This window comes from Rhinoraja longicauda, chromosome 10 (genome assembly GCF_053455715.1).
Source record: "Rhinoraja longicauda isolate Sanriku21f chromosome 10, sRhiLon1.1, whole genome shotgun sequence".
NCBI classification, from domain to species: Eukaryota; Metazoa; Chordata; class Chondrichthyes; order Rajiformes; family Arhynchobatidae; genus Rhinoraja; species Rhinoraja longicauda.
Genome location: NC_135962.1, coordinates 61,663,326 through 61,688,507, shown reverse-complemented (window position 1 = coordinate 61,688,507; position 25,182 = coordinate 61,663,326). Strand labels below are relative to the sequence as shown.

Genomic DNA, 25,182 nt, shown 5'->3' with positions numbered 1-25,182 from the left:
GTGAGTGCAGACCAGTGTGTGGATGTGTGGGACTGAATGTAAGGAGCCATCCACCAGCTGGGAATGGTTCTGATGCGGTAAGCTGGAGAAGCTGCTGATTCCTCTCTGTTTCTCAGGGCGAAGAACTGAATGCAGGGAGGATTGGGCTCACCATCGTGGTCTCTGGAATGGTTGGCTCCATTATCTGCGGAATCTGGTTGGACAAAACCCAGACGTACAAGTAAGAATTCACGCCAGATAGCTCCCATGTTGGACACTGAATCCCTTCTTCCAGAAAAACAAAACCATGGTCTACTCTCTGCAGGTGTGGGGTGCAGACAGAGTGTGTGATCAATAGATATGTGCTGGGGCATAAACCCCGCAATGTTTCATTTACATGTAATAGAGGGAGGAGGAGAAACGCTGGCAAAATCAAGTGTCTCTCTCAGCAGTCAGCTGAATCTTTAATCCTGAGGTCCTAGAGGCTGGAGGGTGAGCCTGTACTACCATGACCAGATGTTTGAAGAGCAGTTACATGGAACTAGGAACTGAGTTCTGGGCAGTGGCATTAACCTAAAGACCAGCTTTGGTTGGCATGGATAAGTTGGGCCAACTGGCCTCTTTCTGTGCTGTAAACCACTGATTATTGGGGCTTTACCAATGAAGTGGTAATATTGTATTGTTAACAGGAATTGTGTAAAAAGCAATAGTGAAGATTGTGTGCTGTACTTCCCTGAGGGTCAGGTTGTTTGTCCCTACTACGCTCATGATCTTGGCCTGTGTTATGTGTGTGGGAGGTGCACAAACCCCAAGGCCAGCAGTTGGTGAGGCTGTAGTTCTGATGTGGGCTTGATCTGCCCAGGTTGTGGGAGTGGCAGCGCCGGCTAACTCAACTGGCGTCAACTGACAGGTTTTGCAACACTAGTTCCACACACCTGTCTTTGGTATTTTTTATTACTGCAGGATTTGAGAGTTTGTTAGATTTGATAATTGATTTAAATCTGCTTGTGTGGGATTTTGACATTTTTATCAGATGATTAACTAACAGAACTTTTTAAATAGAAGGTGCTTTGAAACATTTGTGTTTGTAAGTATTGTTAAACAATGTGGGAATGGAATCTGTTCTGTGAGAAGGGCGTGTATCCCTACGTGGCAGCTGCGGCCAGAGTCAGTTATTGCTTCCTCCTGATACAGAGTGAAGTGGCTGAAACACTGGTGATTGATGTAATCTGCAGTTACTGTGGACACTAGATTAGAGCAAACCATGTGTAATCTCTGTGAAACGCAGTGGGCCAGTGTGCACCTAGTTTCATGATGGCACGGTGAATGTAAACAGCCAGAGGGTTGGGCGTTTGACCAGGATAAGGTATAATAATCTCTATTATGTGCATTTTGTTTCCTTTTGTTTCCTTTTGTTTTGACTCTTTACTGTCCTTGGGGAGAAATCTGTTCCAAACAAACATATGACTTTAACCGGAAGTAAAATCTAAGTACCGTAAACAGACTTCTACAAAATCGGGTGGAAATTGCAGACATAAGAGACTGCAGATGCTGGAATCTTGAATTAAAAGACAATTGCTGGAGGAACTCAGCAGGGTCAGGCAACATCTGTGGGGCGAATAGACTGTTTTTCACACAGAGTGGTGGGTGTATGGAACAAGCTGCCAGAGGAGGTAGTTGAGGCTGGGACTATCCCATCGTTTAAGAAACAGTTGGACAGGTACATGGATAGGACAGGTGTGGAGGGATGTGGACCAGGCGCAGGCAGGTGGAACTAGTGAAGCTGGGACATGTTGGCTGGTGTGGGCGAGTTGGGCCGAAAGGCCTGTTTCCGCACTGTATCACTCTATGACAGACAACGTTTTGTGTTGGGACCTTGTTTCAATGATGGAGTAGAGTGGAGAAAGCTGTAAAAGATGAGGTGGGGAAGTGATAGGTAGATTCAGGTGAGGAAGGGTTGATAAAGGGGTGAAAATAGTCGGCAGATATGAAGCCTGATTTACTGATGCTCAGCAATCTGTTCAACCACTGAGAAGTGATTGGAAATCCAGCCGTCCCCTCAACAATGAAACACTGCCCATTGCGCACTGACACCCTCACACAAAGGGCAGGGCTGTTCTGCCTATTGCCCCTCGCTCTGCCCCCTCCCCCTCACTCTGCCCCCTCGCTCTGCCCCCTCCCTCTGCCTCCTCCCCCTCGCTCTGCCTCCTCCCCCTCACTCTGCCTCCTCCCCCTCGCTCTGCCTCCTCCCCCTCGCTCTGCCTCCTCCCCATCGCTCTGCCCCCTCCCCCTCGCTCTGCCACCTCCCCCTCCCTCTGCCCCCTCCCCCTCCCTCTGCCCCCTCCCCCTCCGTTTGCCCCCTCCCCCTCCCTCTGCCCCCTCCCTCTGCCCCCTCCCCATCGCTCTGCCCCCTCCCCATCGCTCTGCCCCCTCCCCTCGCTCTGCCACCTCCCCCTCGCTCTGCCACCTCCCCCTCGCTCTGCCACCTCCCCCTCCCTCTGCCCCCTCCCCCTCCCTCTGCCCCCTCCCTCTGCCCCCTCCCCCTCGCTTTGCCCCTGCCCCCTCCCTCTGCCCCCTCCCCATCGCTCTGCCCCCTCCCCCTCCCTCTGCCCCCTCCCCCTCCCTCTGCCACCTCCCCCTCGCTCTGCCACCTCCCCCTCGCTCTGCCACCTCCCCCTCGCTCTGCCACCTCCCCCTCGCTCTGCCCCCTCCCTTCGCTCTGCCTCCTCCCCATCGCTCTGCCCCCTCGCTCTGCCACCTCCCCCTCGCTCTGCCCCCTCGCTCTGCCCCCTCGCTCTGCCCCCTCCCTCTGCCCCCTCCCTCTGTCCCCTCCCTCTGTCCCCTCCCTCTGTCCCCTCCCTCTGTCCCCTCCCTCTGTCCCCTCCCTCTGTCCCCTCCCTCTGTCCCCTCCCTCTGTCCCCTCCCTCTGTCCCCTCCCTCTGTCCCCTCCCTCTGTCCCCTCCCTCTGTCCCCTCCCTCTGTCCCCTCCCTCTGTCCCCTCCCTCTGTCCCCTCCCTCTGTCCCCTCCCTCTGTCCCCTCCCTCTGCCCCCTCCCTCTGCCCCCTCCCTCTGCCCCCTCCCTCTGCCCCCTCCCTCTGCCCCCTCCCTCTGCCCCCTCCCTCTGCCCCCTCCCCATCCCTCTGCTCCCTTCCCTTCCCCTTGCTTTTCTCCCTCCCTCTGCTCCCTCCCCTCCCTCTGCTCCCTCGCCCTGCCCTCTCCCCCTCGCCCTGCTCCCTCCCCCTCGCTCTGCCCCCTGTCCCCTGGTGGTCAATGTTGCTTGGCATTGGCTGACGGCATTCTAGTGCCTGTAGCTTCACCACAGTGCAGAGACAACTCATCCCATAAATGGTGTGCAGCATCGACACAGAATTAAAGGGCACTCTTTTAGAAAGGAGGTGAGGATGAACTTCTTTAGTCAGAGGGTAGTTAGTCTGTGGAACTCATTGCCACAGAAGGCTGTAGAGGCCAAGTCAGTGGATATTTTTAAGGCAGAGATAGACTTTGTTTTATTAGAATGGGTGTCGAAGGTTATGGGAAAAAAGCTGGAAAATGACTTAGGAGGCAGAGATCAGCCATGATTGAATGGGGGATTAGACTCAATGGGCCGAATGGCCTAAGGTTCAACTCCAATGGCATGTTGGCCTTCATTGCGAGAGGATTTGAGTTTGAATAAGTTTAAGTTTATTGGCCAAGTATGTACACATACAAGGTGCTCCGCTCGCAAGTAACAACACGAACATACAGTAAACAATTGAGAATAAAGTATAAAACATTAAAACATTAAGAATAAAACATTATAGTTTAAACATGTGAATGAAATAAAATACCAGAGCAAAAGGAGGCTACAGACTTTTGGCTGTTGAGTAGAGCTACTACTCATGGAAAAAAACTGGTTTTATGTCTGGCTGTGGCTGCTTTGACAGTCCGGAGTCGCCTTCCAGAGGGAAGTGCTTCAAAGAGTTTGTGGCCAGGGTGAGAGGGGTCAGAGATGATCTTGCCCGCTCGTTTCCTGGCCCTTGCAGTGTTCAGTTAGTCAATGGGGGGAAGGTTGCAGCCAACAGCCTTCTCAGCTGAGCGAACGATTCGTTGCAGCTTCTGGATGTTGTGCTTGGTGGTTGAGCCAAACCAGACCATGATGGAGAAGGTGAGGACAGACTCTACAATGGCAGTATAGAATTGGACCATCATTGCCTGTGGCAGATTGTGTTTCCTCAGCTGCCACAGGAAGTACATCCTCTGTTGGACCTTTTTGACTGTGGAGTCGATGGTGGCCCCCCATTTAAGCTCCTTGGAGATGATGGTTCCGAGGAACTTTAATGACTCCACAGATGTGACTGTGGTGTTGTTGATGTAACAAAATAACTGCAGATGCTGGTACAAATCGAAGGTATTTATTCACAAAATGCTGGAGTAACTCAGCAGGTTAGGCAGCATCTCAGGAGAGAAGGAATGGGTGACGTTTCGGGTCGAGACCCTTCTTCAGACTGATGTCAGGTGAGCGGGACAAAGGAAGGATATAGGTGGAGACAGGAAGACAGTGGGAGATCTGGGAAGGGGGAGGGGAAGAGAGGGACAGAGGAACTATCAAAAGTTGGAGAAGTCAATGTTCATACCACTGGGCTGCAAGCTGCCCAGGCGAAATATGAGGTGCTGTTCCTCCAATTTCCGGTGGGCCTCACTATGGCACTGGAGGAGGCCCATGACAGAAAGGTCAGACTGGGAGGGGGAGTTGAAGTGTTCAGCCACCGGGAGATCAGATTGGTTAAGGCGGACTGAGCGCAGGTGTTGAGCGAAGCAATCGCCGAGCCTGCGTTTGGTTTCGCCGATGTAAAGAAGTTGGCATTTAGAGCAGCGGATGCAATAGATGAGGTTGGAGGAGGTGCAGGTGAACCTCTGTCTCACCTGGAAAGACTGTTTGGTTCCTTGGATGGAGTTGAGGGGAGAGGTAAAGGGACAGGTGTTGCATCTCCTGCGGTTGCAGGGGAAAGTGCCCGGGGATGGGGTGGTTTGGGTAGGAAGGAACGAGTGGACCAGGGAGTTACGGAGGGAATGGTCTCTGCGGAACGCAGAAAGGGGAGGGGATGGGAAGATATGGCCAGTGGTGGGGTCCCGTTGTAGGTGACGGAAATGTTGGCGGATGATTTGTTGGATACGCTGGCTGGTCGGGTGGAAGTGAGAACGAGGGGGATTCTGTCCTTGTTACAAATGGGGAGAGGGGGAGCAAGAGCGGAGCTGCGGGATGTAGAAGAGACCCTAGTGAGAGCCTCATCTATAATGGAAGAGGGGAAGCCCCGTTTCCTGAAGAATGAGGACATCTCTGATGCCCGAGTGTGAAACACCTCATCCCGGGCGCAGATGCGACATAGACGGAGGAATTGGGAGTAGGGGATAGACTTTTTGCAGGAGACCGGGTGGGAAGAAGTGTAGTCCAGATGGCTGTGCGAGTCAGTGGGTTTTTAGTAGATGTCAGTCACTAGTCTGTCTCCTGTGATGGAGATGGTGAGGTCCAGAAACGGGAGGGAGATGTCGGAGATAGTCCAGGTATATTTAAGGGCAGGATGGAAATTGGAAGTGAAGTGTATGAAGTCAGTGAGTTCTGCATGGGTACAAGAGGTAGCACCAATGCAGTCGTCGATGTAGCGGAGGTAGAGTTCGGGGATGGGGCCAGTGTAAGCCCGGAACAAGGATTGTTCGATGTACCCGACAGAGAGGCATGCATAGCTCTCCTTAAGTCTACAATCAGTTCCATTGCCTTAAGAGCATAGAGCTCCAGGTTGTCGTGATGGCACCAGGACACCAGCTGTGTCACTTCCTGTCAATAGGCAGATTCCTCCCCATCATGGATCTATCCAATCAGGGTTGTGCCATCCGCAAACTTGAGGAGCTTGACAGAGGAGTTTGTGGAGGTGCAGTCGTTGGTGTAGAGAGAGTAAAGGAGAGGGGAGAGTACGCAGCCTTGCAGTGTTCCTATGCTGAGGGTCTGCGGGTCGGAGAAGTACTTTCCCAGCCTCACATGCTGCTTCCTGTCCGTCAGGAAGTTTCGATTTTTTAGATTTTAGATTTAGAGATACAGCGCGGAACAGGCCCCTTTGGCCCACCAAGTCCGCGCCGCCCAGCGATCCCTGCACATTAACACTATCCTACACACACATGAACACTATCCTACACCCACTAGGGACAATTTTTACATTTACCCAGTCAATTAACCTACATACCTGTACATCTTTGGAGTGTGGGAGGAAACCGAAGATCTCGGAGAAAACCCACGCAGGTCACGGGGAGAACGTACAAACTCCATACAGACGGCGCCCGTAGTCAGGATCGAACCTGAGGCTCCGGCGCTGCATTCGCTGTAAGGCAGCAACTCTACCGCTGCGCCACCGTGCCGCCGAAGTTGATGATTCACTGACAGAGGGGTTCCGGCACAGTCAACTGGGAGAGTTTGGAGTGTAGTAGCTCTGGCACAATGGTGTTAAATACAGAGCTAAAGTCCACAAACAAAATCCTTGCATTGGTCTCCTTGCGGTCTAGGTGCTGAAGTGCAGGCCTATTGGACTGGTGTGCAAACTGCAGAGGGTCCAGCAAGGGGTATGTGATATTTTTTAGCTGTGCCAGCACGTCTTTCAAAGGCCTTCATGACTACAGTCAGTGCGACAGGCCTGTGGTCATTAAGACCAGTCATTAAGCTCCACTCCAAGACCAGTGATCCTTGTCATTTTGGGTACAGGGACAATAGTGGAGACTTTGAAACAGGCAGGGACAGTACAGGTTTGCAGGGACTGGTTGGAAATGTCTGCGTAGTCCGGTGCCAGCTGTTCGGCACAGAGCTTGAGGGTAGAGGGGGAAACACTGTCCGGTCCTGGGGATTTCCGGCTTTTCTGTCTCCTGAATAGCCTCTCCACCTCCTCAATTTCTATTGTTGGAGATGGAGAAGTGGCCAGACTGATGTTGGGCAGCAAGGAGGGGGTGGGTAGTGGATGGGGGCCCAGTCTTTGCAGACTGGAGTCACACTGTAAGTGGATGTGAAGTGGTGATGGGGAGGGGGTCCCAGGGTTATGTTTCTGTTTATTGAACCTGCAGTAGAACTCGTTCAGGTCGTTGGTCAGCTGACGATTGTCCAAGGAGCGTGGGGTTTTCCTCTTGTAGCTGGTGATTTCTTGCAAGCCCTTCCAAACTGAAGAATATTCATTAGCTGAGAACTTGCTGCTCAGCTTCTCAGAGTACCTTTCCTTGGCAGCTCTGATTCCTCTTCTCAGCTTGTACTTGGCCTGCCTTTAGAGTTCTGCATCCCCGCTCCTGTAGGCCTCATCTTTAGACTGGCCGAGCTGTCTAAGTTCTGCTGTAAACCAGGGCTTGTTGTTTTTGAACCAGATCTGGGTCTTAGTGGGAATGCAACTGTCCTCGCAAAAGCTGACATAGGATGTCAGGAGGTCCTACTGCAGTTGTACATGGCCCTGGTGAGACTGCACCTGGAGTATTGTGAGCAATTTTGGTCTCCTAATTTGAGGAAGGACATTATTGCTATTGAGGGAGTGCAGCGTAGGTTCACCGGGTTAATTCCTGGGATGGCGGGACTGATGTATGATGAAAGAATGGGTCGACAGGACTTGTATTCACTGGAATTTAGATGGATGAAGGGGGGATCTTATAGAAACATAAAATTCTTAAGGAATTGGACAAGCTTGATGCAGAAAACATGTTCCTGATGTTGCCACAGAAGGCAGTGGAGGCCAATTCACTGGATGCTTTCAAGAGAGAATGAGATTTAGCTCTTAGGGCTAAGGGAATCAAGGGATATGGGGAAAAAACTGGAACAGGGTACTGATTTTGGATGATCAGCCATGATCATATTGAATGGCGATGCTGGCTCGAATGGCCTCCTCCTGCACCTATTTTCTATGTTTCTATAACTTGTGAACTTCAAATGCTCCCAGTCTCTCAATAAATGTTTTGCCAGTTTGGGAAGTAGCTGTCTATCACTGTGGGAAGAAACACAATGTTTAAATTCCTAAACTCTGTAGATTGTTAGCACATGGCTTATCCTGTCTGGGTGGGTTTGTAACAGGTCTTTCCGGAAATACTGTTACTTGCTACAATATACCTCCATTTTACCTTCCTAAGAATGAAAAGGGTGCTCTGGTCCTTCTTAGAGCAAAATTTGGGTACGAAAGAACGGCAGATGATGGTTTAAACTGAAGATTGACACAAAATCTTTGGTTTTGCACAAAATCTCCATCCCTCCCTCACCCAAATCGCACCAGCTTCTCGTTCTCACTTAGCAGACACCTAACAATGGCCTGTTTCCTTTAATATCATTACTTTTTTGAATATGTTTCATTCATTTGTTCTACATCTCTCTACGTCAATATCCCTTTCCCCTGACTCTCGTCTGAAGAATGGTCTCGACCTCTGGAGAAAAGGAATAGGTGATGTTTTGGACTCAATGTTAGTCAGTCTGAAGAAGCATCTCGACCCAAAATGTTACCTATTCCTTTTCTCCAGAGATGCCTTCTTTGCCACTCTATGTACTTGGGCTGCAATCGACTAGGATCCTAAATTCCCTCTGGCTGAACTGTGAACTGTCTTTGCTGCACTCTGGATATCAATGTTGTTAAGGGTCTTGCTATTAACTATATACATTCGTCATTCAACCTCCCAAATGCAACACCTCACACTTGCTTGGATAAAATTCCATCTGCCATTTCTTAGCCCATTTCTGTAGCTGATTAATAATGACGGAGAGACTTGATGGGACTTGATGGTTTCCCTCCTAACCCCATTCGCCTGTCTTCGCCCCATTAACCTTGACACCTGTGCTAATCACTAATCTATCTCTCTCTGCCTTAAAAATAGCCATTGACGGCCTCCACAGCCTTCCTGAAGATAGTTTATAGTTCAAAGTTTAATTGGTGCTTGTAGTGTTCAATAACCTAATGATTGTAAGGAAGTAGTTGTTCCTGAACCTGGAGGCCATGGTTTTCAAACTCCTGTGCCTTCTTTCGGACTAATAGCAGGGAGATGAGAGTGTGGCCAGGGTTGTATTGGTCTTAGATATTAGCTGTGTTCTGGAGGAAGCGTTTCCTGTAGATCCCTTCGATAGTGGAGCCATCAAAGACTCACAAGAACAGCCATCAGGCTCTTGAACCACACTGCATAACACTAGCCACAACCCTACTTCAGTACCAAACTACTGGACTTTGTACCACTAAGATCACAATACTAACTTTGGCTTGTATTATGGTGCTTTGGATTATCTAGAGTATCTGATACTTTATGGTACATTTATTAAATTATTTTATGTGCTTGGAAAGCCACAGCAAGTAACAATGAAACACTCTTGATTCTTGAAATTATGCATAAATTCTACAGCACAGTGAAAAGTAAAAGGCTGTACAAAAAAGCAAAACACAATGATAAAAACAAGTTGTTGGTGGTGCAAGAGGTGATTGGCACTGTTCCGTCGCCGAGGTATGGTTAGGGTTGTGTAGATTATAGAAAAGTAGCTGTTCCCGAACCTGGTGGTGTGGGACCTCGGGTTACTGTTCTGCTGACTGAAGGTGGTGGTGAGGTTCCTTGATGATAGATTGCGTGGTCTTGAGGCAGGGCTTCATGCAACTGCTTTCTACGATGGCGAGGGCTGTGCCCATGATGGACCATGCTGAGTCCACCACTCTGCATACTATTACGTTCCTGTCTGTTGGAATTGCCGTACCAGACTGTGATGCAACCAGTCAGAATTATTTCTACAGTGCATCTATAGATGTTTGTGAGAGTATTCAGTGACATGCTGAATTTCTTTAAACTTGGAAAAATAAGTCGAGGTGCTGGTGCATCTTCTTTGTGGTGGCATCTACATGCCGAGCCCAGGGCAGGTCATATGTGTGCTGGACCCAGAATAGGTCATCCCAGATGTCCCAGGAATTTGAAACTGCTAACTCTGGCAGGTGATCTCCGAACTTCACCTTTCCAAAATCAATAATTAGTTCCTTGGTCTTGTTGACATTGAGTGAAGAGGTTGTTTTTATGGCACCACTCAACCAGGTGTTCTCTATCCCTCTTGTACATTGATTCATCACCACATGTCAGCAAATGTACAGGTGGCATTGGAGCTGTGCCACATGGGCATCGCTGCAGAGAGAGGGGCAAAGCACACAGTCTTGAGGTTCACCTATGTTGATGGTCAGCGAGGTGAAGATGTTGCCTCTGACCCGCACTGATGATGAGGGCAAGGATCTAGTTACAAAGGGTCCAGAGGCCCAGGTCTTGGTGATGAGCTTGGAGGGGATGATGGTGTTGAACACACGGAGCTGCAGTCATTGTGCAGCAGCCTGACGACGTGTGTGTCCCTGTTATCCTGATGGTCCAGAGCAGAGTGTGGAGCCAGTGAAACAGCATCAGCTGTTAACCTGTTGTGGTGCGAGACAAACTGAAGTGGGTCCAGGTCATTCCTGAAGTAGGAAATGAATCACTTCATGACCAATATCTCAAAGCACATCATTATAGACAATAGACAATAGACAATGGACAATAGGTGCAGGAGTAGGCCATTCAGCCCTTCGAGCCAGCACCGCCATTCAATGCGATCATGGCTGATCACTCTCAATCAGTACCCCGTTCCTGCCTTCTCCCCATACCCCCTCACTCCGCTATCCTTAAGAGCTCTATCCAGCTCTCTCTTGAAAGCATCCAACGAACTGGCCTCCACTGCCTTCTGAGGCAGAGAATTCCACACCTTCACCACTCTCTGACTGAAAAAGTTCTTCCTCATCTCCGTTCTAAATGGCCTACCCCTTATTCTTAAACTGTGGCCCCTTGTTCTGGACTCCCCCAACATTGGGAACATGTTTCCTGCCTCTAATGTGTCCAATCCCCTAATTATCTTATATGTTTCAATAAGATCCCCCCTCATCCTTCTAAATTCCAGTGTATACAAGCCCAATCGCTCCAGCCTTTCAACATACGACAGTCCCGCCATTCCGGGAATTAACCTAGTGAACCTACGCTGCACGCCCTCCATAGCAAGAATATCCTTCCTCAAATTTGGAGACCAAAACTGCACACAGTACTCCAGGTGTGGTCTCACCAGGGCCCGGTACAACTGTAGAAGGACCTCTTTGCTCCTATACTCAACTCCTCTTGTTACGAAGGCCAACATTCCATTGGCTTTCTTCACTGCCTGCTGTACCTGCATGCTTCCTTTCATTGACTGATGCACTAGGACACCCAGATCTCGTTGAACTCCCCCTCCTCCTAACTTGACATCATTCAGATAATAATCTGCCTTTCTATTCTTACTTCCAAAGTGAATAACCTCACACTTATCTACATTAAACTGCATCTGCCATGTATCCGCCCACTCACACAACCTGTCCAAGTCACCCTGCAGCCTTATTGCATCTTCCTCACAATTCACACTACCCCTCAGCTTAGTATCATCTGCAAATTTGCTAATGGTACTTTTAATCCCTTCCTCTAAGTCATTAATGTATATCGTAAATAGCTGGGGTCCCAGCACCGAACCTTGCGGTACCCCACTGGTCACTGCCTACCATTCCGAAAGGGACCCATTTATCCCCACTCTTTGCTTTCTGTCTGTCAACCAATTTTCTATCCATGTCAGTACCCTACCCCCAATACCATGTGCCCTAATTTTGCCCACTAATCTCCTATGTGGGACCTTGTCGAAGGCTTTCTGAAAGTCGAGGTACACCACATCCACTGACTCTCCCCTGTCAATTTTCCTAGTTACATCCTCAAAAAATTCCAGTAGATTTGTCAAGCATGATTTCCCCTTCGTAAATCCATGCTGACTCAGAATGATCCTGTTACCGCTATCCAAATGCTCAGCAATTTCGTCTTTTATAATTGACTCCAGCATCTTCCCCACCACTGATGTCAGACTAACTGGTCTATAATTACCCGTTTTCTCTCTCCCTCCTTTCTTAAAAAGTGGGACAACATTTGCTATCCTCCAATCCACAGGAACTGATCCTGAATCTATAGAACATTGAAAAATGATCTCCAATGCTTCCACTATTTCTAGAGCCACCTCCTTAAGTACCCTGGGATGCAGACCATCAGGCCCTGGGGATTTATCAGCCTTCAGTCCCATCAGTCTACCCAAAACCATTTCCTGCCTAATGTGGATTTCCTTCAGTTCCTCCATCACCCTAGGTTCTCCGGCCCCTAGAACATTTGGGAGATTGTGTGTATCTTCCTCAGTGAAGACAGATCCAAAGTAACGGTTTAACTCGTCTGCCATTTCTTTGTTCCCCATAATAAATTCCCCTGCTTCTGTCTTCAAGGGACCCACATTTGCCTTGACTATGGCGGATGTAAGTGCTACCAGACGGTACACATTGAGGCAGCTCTCCATGTTTATTATACAATAGATGCGCTTTGAAAGCAGGTGCTTGGTGCAGAGTGAGAGGTTGAAGTTGTCCTTGAATACACCAGCCAGTTGGTCCACACTGGTCTTTAGCACTTAACCAGTACACTGTCTGTGTGTTGGGTACTTTGCTGTTGATAGCAGATCGGCAAAAACTTCAAGTCAGCGTGGGTGAAGTCCCCGATGATGAGGAAGGAGTCGGGATTCGCCGTTCCGTGCCGTTTGATCAGGGGGGTGCTCAATTCCGTAAGTGCCAGCTTGATGCCTGCCCAAGGGTGGATGTAGACTGTGGTCAGGGTAATGGTGCTGATCTCCCTCAGTGGGTAGAATAGTCGGCAAGTGATGTTCCAGGTCAGGGGACGGGAATGGCACCAGATCACCATGTCCGAGCACCATGGCTTGTTTATCATGAAGCAGGTGCTGCCACTCTCCCTGTGCCTGGCACCATGGCCAGTCCTTACCATGGGCACCTCCCGCACTGGGCATTTAGCTCCAGGAGTGCCATTGCAGTCAGTGATCACAGCACAATGTCTTGGGCCATGAAATAAAACCTTGAGACCAGTGTTGATTATTAACAGTGTTTTGCAATTTGTAAAATTGGAAAGGGTGCAGAGGAGCTTCACCAGCATGGAACTTCTGTAGACAGAAGGAACTGCAGATGTTGGTTTACAAAAAAAAGACACAAAGTACTGGAGTAACTCGAAGACTGAAGACAAACTGCCTATCCATGTTCTCCACAGATGCTGCCTGACCCGCTGAGTTACTCTAGCATTGTGTGAAACGTCACCTATCCATGTTCTCCAGAGATGCTGCCTGACCCGCTGAGTTACTCCAGCACTTGTAACTTGGTTTTACGGGGCTTGAATAGCAGTGAGAGGTTGGATAGGCTGGTGTAGGAGGCTGAGGGGTGATCTTATTGAGGTGTACCAGATCTTGAGGGGCATGGATAAAGTGAATCCCCACAGTCTTCTTCCCAGGGTGGAGGATACTAAAACTAGAGGCCATAGGCTCTGGATTATGGGAATATTACCTTGGATTAAAGGGGAGTTTGGACAAACACGGATTGTTTTGTCTGGAGCATTGGTGTTTGTGGGGAGTCCTAATAGAAATTATAAAATTTATGAGAGGCATAAATAGGGTTGACAGTCAGAACCTTTGTCCTATGGTGGAAATGTCAATAGCTTTAAGGTAAGAGCTAATAGCTTTAGGGCCGCACGGTGGCGCAGCGGTAGAGTTGCTGCCTTACAGCGAATGCAGCGCCGGAGACTCAGGTTCGATCCTGACTACGGGCGCCGTCTGTACGGAGTTTGTACGTTCTCCCCATGACCTGCATGGGTTTTCTCTGAGATCTTCGGTTTCCTCCCACACTCCAAAGACGTACAGGTATGTAGGTTAATTGGCTGGGCAAATGTAAAAAAAATTAAAATTGTCCCTAGTGGGTGTAGGATAGTGTTAGTGTGCGGGGATCGCTGGGCGGCGCGGACCCGGTGGGCCGAAGGGCCTGTTTCTGTGCTGTATCTCTAAATCTAAAAAATCTAAGAGGGGCAAAGTTTAAAGGAGATATGTGGGTGAACTTTATTTTATGAGGGTGCTGGGTGCCTGAAATGTGCTGCCAGGGGAGGTGGTGGAAGCAGACATTTAAGAGGCATTTGGGCAGACAGGTGAACAGGCAAGGAATGGAGCAAAGCAGACTGTCAGACAGATAGGTTTAGTTGAGACTGGCATCCTGTTCGGATCGTCAGAATCTTTTCCCAGGCATGAGCGTAGAACTAGAGGGTACAGGATTTGCGTTAGAGGTGAAAAATTTGAAGGAGATGTGAGGGGCAGGTTTTTCACACAGAGGGTAGTGGGTATCTGGATCGAGCTGCCAGGTGGTGGAGGTGAGTACCATTGCATTGTTTAAACGCTGTGTGGATAGGTACTTGGATAGGAAAGGAGTAGGGGGATATGAACCTAATGCGGGCAAATGGGACCCATAGATGTCCCATTTAGTGATGGGGCAAGTTGGCAATGGCAAGTTAGGATGAAAGGCCTGTTTCTGTGCTGTATGTCTCCAACCAGCAGTCGCCCATAGCTCAGCGGCCACACTCCCTTATTGCTCACGTTTGGAAGCTGTCGGTGTGTGGAGCCTCACTTACGTCAATTATTAACAGTAGTTGTGGGGTGGGGGAATCAGTGTGTGGAATGGGGTCCACATTGAATCTAGATCTCCTTGAATAGCGAAGGGACAGAACAGCCTCCTCCTCTCTCCATGTGGTCCTGGTTTGTGTCTGCACCTTCCCAGTGGACACTGGGTGTTCTGTTTTTCCCTGTCTCTGTGTTGTCCGTTAGTTCACTGGCCATTTGTGTTTGCAATGTGCGGTTAAACTTTCACTGCCTCAAAATTATCTGTTTAAACTTTTTGATATTTTTTCTAAATCTTGTGCTGTCAAAATAAATTACATGTATTAATTACGGAACCTTTTTAACTGCCATTGTATTTATTCTGGTTACTGATTACCCAAATTGTTTTTATTGCATTGTACAGAATAATTATTAGTTTGTTGTTTGTTTATTTGCAAAAAGGATGTGAAGAAAAATGATGCAGGTAAGAATTTTATTTCTGGAAGAAATCCAATCCTAAACTAAGCAGTTTAGTTCCTGTAAATTATTACTGTTCGATCTGTTCCCCTGACTGTGATGTTGTAATCTGCGCACAATGTGAAACTTGAGCAAGTAGGTTTACATGGATGGTTTACTGCCCTGTTACAAATGCACAGAGCCGTGTTCCATCCTTGTAAGAACAGGAACCCCAGGATTTATCAGTGAAATTCTCTGCCTCAGAAGGCAGTGGAGGCCAATTCTCTGAATGCATTCAAGAGAGAGCTAGATGGAGCTCTTAAGGACAGCGGAGTCAGGGGGTATGGGGAGAAGGCAGGAACGGGGTACTGATTGAGAATGATCAGCCATGATCACATTGAATGGCGGTGCTGGCTCGAAGGGCCGAATGGCCTACTCCTGCACCTATTGTCTGTAATCCATAGCACAGTCTACTCTTGTGTAGAAAATGTCTCATTGAATTGCTGTCATCAACGTCGTCCTTGATTATTCTAAACATAGATTTATTCTTTTTTTTCTGCTTTGAGTGATGTAAATAAACAGCACTCCTGGTGCTTCCAATTAATTCACAAACATAACCATGTTTTTGTGTTCCCCACATGCATCGCGACCACTAAACCTTCAGTGAATTGCAAATATTACCTGTGTTGGGTAGATGTCTATTACCTGTGTTGGGTAGATGTCTATTCAAGCCTTCAAATCACGTGCATGCTTTGTTCAACCTTCTTCAGTGATGTATGCCAAACTCAAGCCCCCAACCTGCTTCTAGTCACTCAGCTCAGAGCATGCCTCCAGAGATGGAGGGGAGAATGCTAAAGTTAACTGAATGGGCGTGTGTAGACAACTGGAATGTCCTTTAACTACAACCAGGCCCAATGACCCATCTGTCAGCTTCCTCATAGTTATGCTGGGGAGAGGACAGATCCAAGGAGTACCTATTCATTTCATTTAACTGGAAAGTTGTGCATTTTGGTGGCTGGACTTGCCATCATTCAGACTTGCTGATTTCAATGGCTAAGTCTATAAGTGTGAGTGCCACGGAAGGGGAAGGGGAAGTGTCTGAAGAAGGGTCTCAACCGGAAACGTCACCCATTCCTTCTCTCCAGAGATGCTGCCTGTCCCACTGAGTTACTCCAGCTTTTTGTGTCTATCTCGGTTTAATTCAGCATCTGCAGTTCCTTCTTACACAAGGGTTTGATCTTCCTTTACTGAAAGAATTGTATGTCTCCCAGTGTAAGGGACTGCATTAAAGTACTGGCTACATAGTTACTAAAGATGATTGAGGGCACTGAATTTACAAACTCCCTAATGTAAAAACATAAATAATGGTTCAATGCAGCTTTTATTGTCACATGCAAAGTGCAAACGCACACTGCAATTCTTTTCTTACAAACAGTCCCGTAGAGTTTTGTCATACCTAAGCACATCCTCGATTAGCAAATTGTACAGAAATAGTCTACTGATCCCGCATGCAAGAGGCGCCATGTTTGGGCGCCATTTCTCAAATAGAAAAATTGGTGCTGGAAATCTGAATTAAAATCACTACCAAGACACGGGGGATTCATCTTGGTTTGAGGTCAACAAATGCTAATGAATTGCCTGCGTTGAGAAATTGGCCTGTGCATCACTAAAGATAAAATAATAATTAAGATAGAGATACAAGAGACTGCAGCACTGGGTCAACAGTGCAGTGGGGCAACAAAGTCCCACGGCCCACATTCTCTGTGCCAAACATGATGTCAATCTCAACTATTCCCTTCTGCCTGCACATGATCCAAATCGCTCCATTTCCTGCCTCTTCATATGTCTGTCTCATCACTATTGTGCTGGTAACCACAGCCCCCAGCAGCACATACCAGGCACCCACCACTCAATGTAGAAACAAATCTTGTCCGCACTTCTCCTTTAAACTTTCCTCCTCTGACATTTACACCCTGGGGAAAAGGGTTCTGACTGTATACACGATCTATGCCTCATAATTTGATATACTTCTCACAGGTCTCCCCTCAGCCTCTGATGTTCCAGGAGAATAAATCCAAGTTTGTCCAACCTCTCTTTACAGCGAAACCCTCTATTCCAGGCAGCATTCTGGTAAACCTGCACCCTCTCCGAAGCCACCACACCCTTCCTATAATGGGATGACCAGAATTGCACACAATACTCCCAAAGTTTGGCAGCCTAACCAAAGTTTTGTACAGCTGCCACATGACTTCCTGACTCTTATACTCCCTGACCCAATGGATGAATGCAAGCATACCATGTCTATGGCTTTGTGTGTAAATTATGTTGGTTGTAGTCTGTATGTTGAGGAGATGGATTAAGCTGGCAAGGCTCTTGTGTTGAGGTGCCCAGTTTCTGCCTCTCCCAATCTCGTTGTACCCCTGGGTACAATGACAATAAAGATATATTGTATTGTTGTATTGTGTTACTGTGCTGTTGCAGGGCCCTGCACTCTCACACTTGAGATGAGGCTCATTTAACATTTCAATTCCATGAAAAGTGACCAAGCCCTTTTATAATAACAATAAGCAATTTCATACACAGCAGAGAATCTATTAATGTACACACAACTTCTCTACGTAGGATAGTCACAGATCTCTGTATGGTATGTTTGCTGCTTGAAGTCCATTGCACTGTACACATGTCCAGCTGGTCCATGGACTACCAGTGTCTACACATTGCCTCTACACATCTCCAACTGTCCATGGGCCACTCAACCTTTTGCACTCTCATGCAAAGAGCTCGTTTTTCAAGTTTCTTTTCTAATAATTCTGCTCATCCTCAGTATCCAAATAAAACACCAGACACTGGGTTGTAGAATCTAATGTAGACAGTGTAGAGGGAGCTTTACTCTTGTATCCAGCCCACACTACCCCTATGCGAGGGTGTGTGATGGGATAGTGTTGAGGGAGATAGATTTTACAAACATTGGGGAATTGTGGGCTATGGAGAATTGGTACAGATGAGCTGAGGCCTGGGGCAGATCTGCTGTGATCATATTGAACAGTGGAGCAGGCTTGGGCTGAGGGCCCAGAGCATATGTAGTAACATTATATCTCGTCATACCTCCAGACATGAGCCCACCTCTGCACCAACGCATAGTGATGGGATGTGGTTCACTTTAAATGCAATGTTTTGTTGTTGGCTGAGAGTGTGGTGAAGCATTGTTCCTGTTCTGACAACGTCACCCACATCTGGTGCATTCTGATGTGGTGAAGTCATACTTCACATCGAGCAGTCGCAACCAGTCAGAAACGTCACCGGCAATCTCTCCACGGGCAGCTGCTCATGTGTAAAGATTCAGCTTTCAACATGTTGCCAAAACAGTGATTACAATGCATTAGCAAAAAAGTATATTGTGTTCATTTAGTTTTCTGACATGCACGCTGAGGGTGAAGTAGGAATAATCAACTTGCCACACACACACACACTGTGGGCTATTTAATCACAGGCTAAACGCTGCAAATCCTGCCACTTCACCCTCTCCCCATTCCCTGATTTCCATCCCCATCTCCCATCCCCAATACCGACCCTAATCTTTCTAAGGTCACATCTTCTATTTCCCCACCCCACCCTCATCGATACTCCCCCTGCCCCCAGGCCCTCTTCATCCTTGATCCCCACCCTGGCCTCCTTCAAGGAAAGCTCCAACTCATCCCCGGGTTATGAATGGCCAAGTTGAGGACACCCTGTACATATGAGCGAGGGTTTGGCAGCGAGGCAGGATGGGGGTGGAAGCACCTTGTGGGAGCTGGGTGTTACTGTGTGGCCACACCCCAACCGGAGGCTCAGCATGCAAGTTCACACCCATTCCTCTCCCAAACTCTGCTTTACTTCTATTTCGATTCTGTGGGTGAGAGAGAGTCTGGGTTGAATCCTGCTGCAGACCAGAGAGGATGTGAATCCTGCCCTTGGGTGCAGTAAGAATAGGAGCGGATGGTTTGTTACAGCGTGAGGGGGCAGTGAATACTCAGCCACGCAGTAGGATCTAACTGCTCTAACTCAGCTCCACCTTCCTGAATAACCACACTCCTTTGATTACCTGATCGGCTCAATAACTGCATTGAATATGTTCAGCAACTAGGCCCCCACAGTCCTGTTGGAAAGACAGCTCTGAAGATTCACCTCCCTCTGGGTGAAGAAGCTTCTCCTCATGGTTGTCCTGAATGGCTTACCCCTTGTGTGTCCCTGGTGGTAAGCACTCACGCCAAGGGAAACATCATTCCTGCACCTGCTTGACAGAAAGTCCAGTCAAACCTGCCAGCCCACTACCATCTCCCTGGAACCAGAACATCCTTTCTTGGGTGGGAGATGGGAGTAGAACCAATGTTCCAGGTGTGGCTCCACCAGCCTGTCACACACATACACCACGGTACTCTTGCAGTGAATGCCAACCAACCTGGGTCTTCTCCACCTCCATGTCACGTTTAATCACGTAAAGGACAACAGATCCTAATGAACATTCAAACTGTTCAATCTCTTGCCATTTAAAAGATGCTGTTTCTTGTGCCAACATGGATGTCTTCAGTTTTGTCCAGGTTGTATTGCGTCTGCTTTGCACTTCAATCTTTACAAAGCCTGCTTGCATCTCCCAAGGCCTCTGTACCCTCCTCACAACCCACTTGCACCGGAAGGCACGCAGAGTGAGGGAAGGTGGTGCTGGTACTCGGGACTTTCAAACAGGGAGAACTGGTCGTGTTGAAGGAGACAGGTTGCTGGGGAGATGGTAGGCTGGTTGCTGAGATGTGGGGAATGTGGAGCCTGGAGTGATATTTTTCAGAAGGAGTCAGCCATTTAAGATGGAGGACTGTGAATGTTCACAATTCTCTCCCCCAAAGAGCTTTGAAAGCATGTTTACTGGATAGATTCAAGGCAGAGATAAACACTTCATTGGTCTGTAGCATGTTGCCATTATGGTTAGGAAGGTGAAACTGAGGCCTAGATCAGCTGTCGTGCAATTGAATGGTGGAGCAGGCTCGTTAGTTACAGCCTGTCCTGGTTCCTACCTCCTCTCTCCTGTCCGTCAGGTGTACGTAAAAGTACAAAAACTGTCCCAGTGAGATGGGCAAATCCTTAAACTGATAACACTTTGAACAGTCAGTTGAAATTACCTTTGATGTAACCTTTTGTTTCATATGCTTGGAACATGGGCATGCATGCCTCACCCAGGTGATGTTCAGCAGTTGTCAGTGTTTAGAAGCTGGCTTTGGCCATTGAATAAATTAATCTGCAAAACCTGTCCCCAACTTCTGCAAATGCAGTGAAAATGGGTGACCAGGAGCATTTCTCTGCTAAGTGAAGGATTTCGACCCACTGAATGGCGAGGGGAGCGACAGTTAGTTGTGATTCTGGAACTATTTCTGCTCCTGAGCTCTGCAGTTCTTTGGCCCACTGCTTCCTCTCCAGGGATGAAGCATGCTCAGACATCTAAATGAGAGGCGTTTGAGAGACCAGCTTGACCCAGGGAGCAGAGAGATCTCCCCCATATACATCAAGCCCAGCAAGACTGAGAGTAATGGAGAGCAGAGAGATCCCTCCTCACTCCCCCACTCCAAGCCCAGTCACACTGAGGCTAATGCTGATGCAAGTGACATCTTCTTGGTCTCGGCTTGGTGTCACACATGACGGAATCAGCTCAAGTAGTGCCTGATCCCTCTGGCTTTAACATTCATGGAGTTCTTAAGCTCACTGTTGGGATTAGGGTCATCTGACCTTCCATTTTGATGCACAGCATTAACTGTGCAGTTTTGTCACTAATGAGCGAGGGCAGCATGTTCGAAAGGTTTCATCGAATGGATGCCAACAGTGCCCTCCACAATGTTTGGGACAAAGACCCATCATTTATTTATTTGCCACCATACTCCACAATTTGAGATTTGTAATAGAAAAAATCACATGTGGTTAAAGTGCAACGTTGTCAGATTTTAATAAAGGCCATTTTTATACATTTTGGTTTCACCATGTAGAAATTACAGCAGTGTTTATACATAGTTCCCCCCATTTCAGGGCACCATAATGTTTGGGACACATCATTGTTATGTAAATGAGAGTAGTCATGTTTAGTATTTTGTTGCATATCCTTTCCATGCAATGACTGCTTGAAGTCTGTGATTCATGGACATTACCAGTTGCTGGGTGTCTTCTCTGGTGATGCTCTGCCAGGCCTGTATTGCAGCCATCTTTAGCTTGTGCTTGTTTTGGGGGCTAGTCCCCTTCAGTTTTCTCTTCAGCATATAAAAGGCATGCTCAATTGGGTTCAGATCGGGTGATTGAGTTGGCCACTCAAGAATTGACCATTTTTTAGCTTTGAAAAACTCCTTTGTTGCTTTAGCAGTATGTTTGGGATCATTGTCCAGCTGTAGAATGAACCGCCGGCCAATGAGTTTTGAGGCATTTTTTTGAACTTGAGCAGATAGGATGTGTCTATACACTTCAGAATTCATTATGCTACTAGCATCAGCAGTTGTATCATCAATGAAGATAAGTGAGCCAGTGCAGTCAGCAGCCATACATGCCCAGGCCATAACACCCCTACCACCGTGTTTCACAGTTATGCTTTGAATCTTGGGCAGTTCCTTCTCTCCTCCATACTTTGCTCTTGCCATCACTATGATACACCAATCAGCCAAAACATTATGACCACCTGCCTAATATGCTGTTGGTCCTCCGTGTGCAGCCCCATACGCAGTAGGGTGCGATGCACTGTGTATTGTGACACATTCCTCCCGTGACCGCCATTAAAATTATCTGTGACTTGTGCCACAGTAGACCTTCTGTCGGTTCGGACCAGACGGGATAGCCTTTGTTACCCTCGCGCATCGATGAGCCTTGGGCGCCCAACACCCTGTCGCCGGTTTGTCCCTCCTCTGACCACTGTCGGTAGGTACTCACCACTGCTGACCGGGAGCACCCCACAAGCCTTGCCGTTTCAGAGATGCTCTGACCCAGTAATCTGGCCATAACAATTTGGCCCTTGTCAAAGTCGCTCAGGTCTTTACTCCTGCCCATTTCTCCTGCACCCAACACGTCAACTTCAAGAACTGACTGTTCACTTGCTGCCTAATATATCCCACCCCTTGACAGGTGCCATTGTAACAAGATAATCAATGTTATTCACTTCGACTGTCAGTGATCATAATGTTTTGGCTGATCGGTGTATAAGTTAATCTTCGTCTCATCTGTCTACAAGACCTTTTTCCAGAACTGTGTTTGCTCTTTTAAGTACTTCTTGGTAAACTGTAACTGGGCCATCCTATTTTTGCGGCTAACCAGTGGTTTGCATCTTGCAGTGTAGCCTCTGTATTTCTGTTCATGAAGTCTTCTGTGGACAGTGGTCATTGACAAATCCACACCTGATTCCTGAAGAGTGTTTCTGATCTATCGGACAGGTGTTTGGGGTTTTTTCTTTATTATAGAGAGAATTCTTCTGTCATCAGCTGTGGGGGTCTTCCTTGGCCTGCCAGTCCCTTTGCGATTAGTAAGCTCACTAGTGCTCTCTTTCTTCTTAATGATGTTCCAAACAGTTGATTTTGGTAAGCCTAAGGTTTGGCTGATATCTCTAACAGTTGTATTCTTGTTTCTCAGTCTCATAATGGCTTCTTTGACTTTCATTGGCACAGCTTTGGCCCTTAAACACACCTGAGCAATTACAAACACCTGTGAAGCCATGTGTCCCAAACATTATGGTGCCCTGAAATGGGGGAATATGTATAAACACTGCTGTAATTTCTACATGGTGAAATCAAAATGTATAACAATACCCTTTAATAAAATCTGACAATGTGCTCTTTAACCACATGTGTTTTGTTTCTATTACAAATCTCAAATTGTGGAGTACAGAGGCAAATAAATAAACGATGGGTCTTTGTCCCAAACATTATGGAGGGCACTGTACATATTGTGACACCATGCAAAGTTGAGGAAGTTTAATCTTGTAGATGGTAATAAAATGAAAATTAATTCATAGATTTTCTGCGAAACCTCCTTGACAATAGTGTGTCTGCGTGTTTCAGTGTGCTGCACTAATGCTTAGCTTCTCCAAGTGTGTGCATTGGCCCCTGCTGCAGGACTGGCACCACTCTTCACTGACGCCACTCCCCTGTGCCCTGCCTTGTTGCTCTGCATGCCTGACGGATGCTCTGTGTACCTGGGGTTGGCTGACTCTCTGCTGTAACACAAGACACCTACTCTGGTTACAGCAGCGGTGACCACCTGGTCACTGTGCTGTGGGATCTCTCCTTGTTGTGAGTATTGTGGAATATAGTGGACTAACATCTACCTTGCTGGGGTGCAACGACTGATGGCTGGCTGGCTCGGATGGACGTAGCTCCCTACATCTTTCCCTTAGACCCCCCCTGTTCTGTGGCTGAGGGGTGCTGGGCAGGCAGCCCACCTGCACCTAGGCCTCTGTAGTGCTTCTTGTGGTTAATTGTTGTGGTGGAAGTCCCATCGCTGGGACTCAGTGTAACTGAGATTATTCTTTCTTATTAAGCAGTTCCATCCACTTGTTAACTGGGTGCTAGAAGGACCACAAGAGCGGCCTGAGTTGACTTCCTCCGATTTCCCCTGCTCACTATTCGGTGCGCTTGCCTTTCGTGGTTCACTTGAGGTCAGGATGTCAGCGTGTGGAGAATCGCCGTGCCCGACCTGCATCGTAGTGCTGCCCAGCGGTGGACAGCGCCTTGGTACAGTGCCAGGCTGCCTACTTGTCTAACGTAACAGCATTGTGCTCTGCTGCTAATAACTGGTCAGGGGTTCCTTCTAGAAGCTGAGTTTAAGGAGCTCAGCCGTCCACAAGGGCTGCCCAGTTACTAAACACTTGCTGCTCTGCACAACCATCAGTGTTGACTGCATGCTGTCAGAGTGGAAGGAGCAAGCCAGTGTGTGCTGGGATGTCTGACAGAAGTAAATGCTTGTAACTGTATTGTGTATGGCTTAGAGACGTCTGTGTGGGAATGTGATGTCGGGGGGTTGCTTTGAGCCTTCTCCAGCGGACGGCATTGTTACTGATGACGTGAGAATGAATGGCATTGCCCATGTGGAAGAGGAAGCACCAGCTCTGATGGCACCTTGAGACCAGCTCACCTTTCACATGTAGCTAATGATCCAGATCAGAGCCTCCATAGTCTGCTCTCTACCTGAGTTTACAGGAGCTCTGCAAAGAAAGGGAATCCAAATGAGAAGCTAGTTAAAAGCCGACCCCAAAAAAGACACAAAGCGCTGGAGTAACTCAGCTGGTCAGGCAGCATCTTTGGAGCATCTCTGCCTGAGTTACTCCAGTACTTTGTGTCTTTTGTTGTAAACCATCATCTGCAGTTGGTTGCTTCCTCCAGTTAAAGCCCATGCAATTGCTGGATATGCAAGCATCAGAGATGGTCCTTTCTGTAGCAGATGGCAGGAGCTGTTAATGCACTGATGTTAAATGTGCTCAGTTCACACACAAACAACTCTCTTAAGCTACTTTTCTCTCTCTTTCTTTCTCAGACAGACCACATTGGTTGTTTACTTCTTATCCTTCGCTGGGATGGTGGTCTTCACATTCACACTTAACCTTGGTTACCTCTGGATTGTCTTCCTGACTGCAGGGCTACTGGGGTAAGTGCACAGAATCCTCTCAACCATGCTTGGCAATGTATGTCAAATGTACAGGATTAAACTTAATGGGATTGCCTTACAGAGCGAGACGGGGAAAGCAATGTTGGGGAACAAAGAGATGGCAGAGAAATTAAATAATTTTTGCTTGCCTTCTATGAGAAAGACAACGAAAACATCCCAAAAGTGCAGAGTTCAAAGTTGGCGTAATTAAGGCATTGGGGTGGAAAGGCGACAAATCGCCAGGAACTGATGAGTTGTGTCCTCAACATTTTGGGGCAATGTTTTAAGGAGATATGCAGGGCAAGTTGTTTACATGGAGAGTGGCTGCTGGAACCATGCATGGTGGAGGCAGATACAATAGTGGCATTTCAGAGACTTTTAGATAAGCACATGGAAGTGCAGGCAATAGAGGGATACAAATCATGTGCAGGCAGATAAGAGTGTTCTTGGCATCATGTTTGGCACAGACATTGTGGGCAGAAGGGCCCGTTCTTGTGCTGTACTGTTCTATGTTTGAAGAAGATGCTGAAGAGATAGCTGTGCAGTGGTCATCTCTCAGAGTTCCATGAATCCCGGAACATTTCCCAACGGTAGTGATGTAACAAATGTAAGCCCACAGCTTC

General features: G+C 47.9%; 1 protein-coding gene across 1 annotated transcript in view; it reads left to right on the top strand.

The window, feature by feature from the left end:
* The window catches only part of LOC144597549 (choline/ethanolamine transporter flvcr2a-like), a 109,639-nt gene that overhangs the window by 63,540 nt on the left and 20,917 nt on the right, over positions 1-25,182 (top strand). The window contains exons 8-9 of the mRNA XM_078407027.1: positions 117-220; positions 24,449-24,559. Of these exons, the coding sequence (XP_078263153.1) occupies positions 117-220; positions 24,449-24,559 (215 nt within the window). The remainder of the gene's footprint in view (positions 1-116; positions 221-24,448; positions 24,560-25,182) is intronic.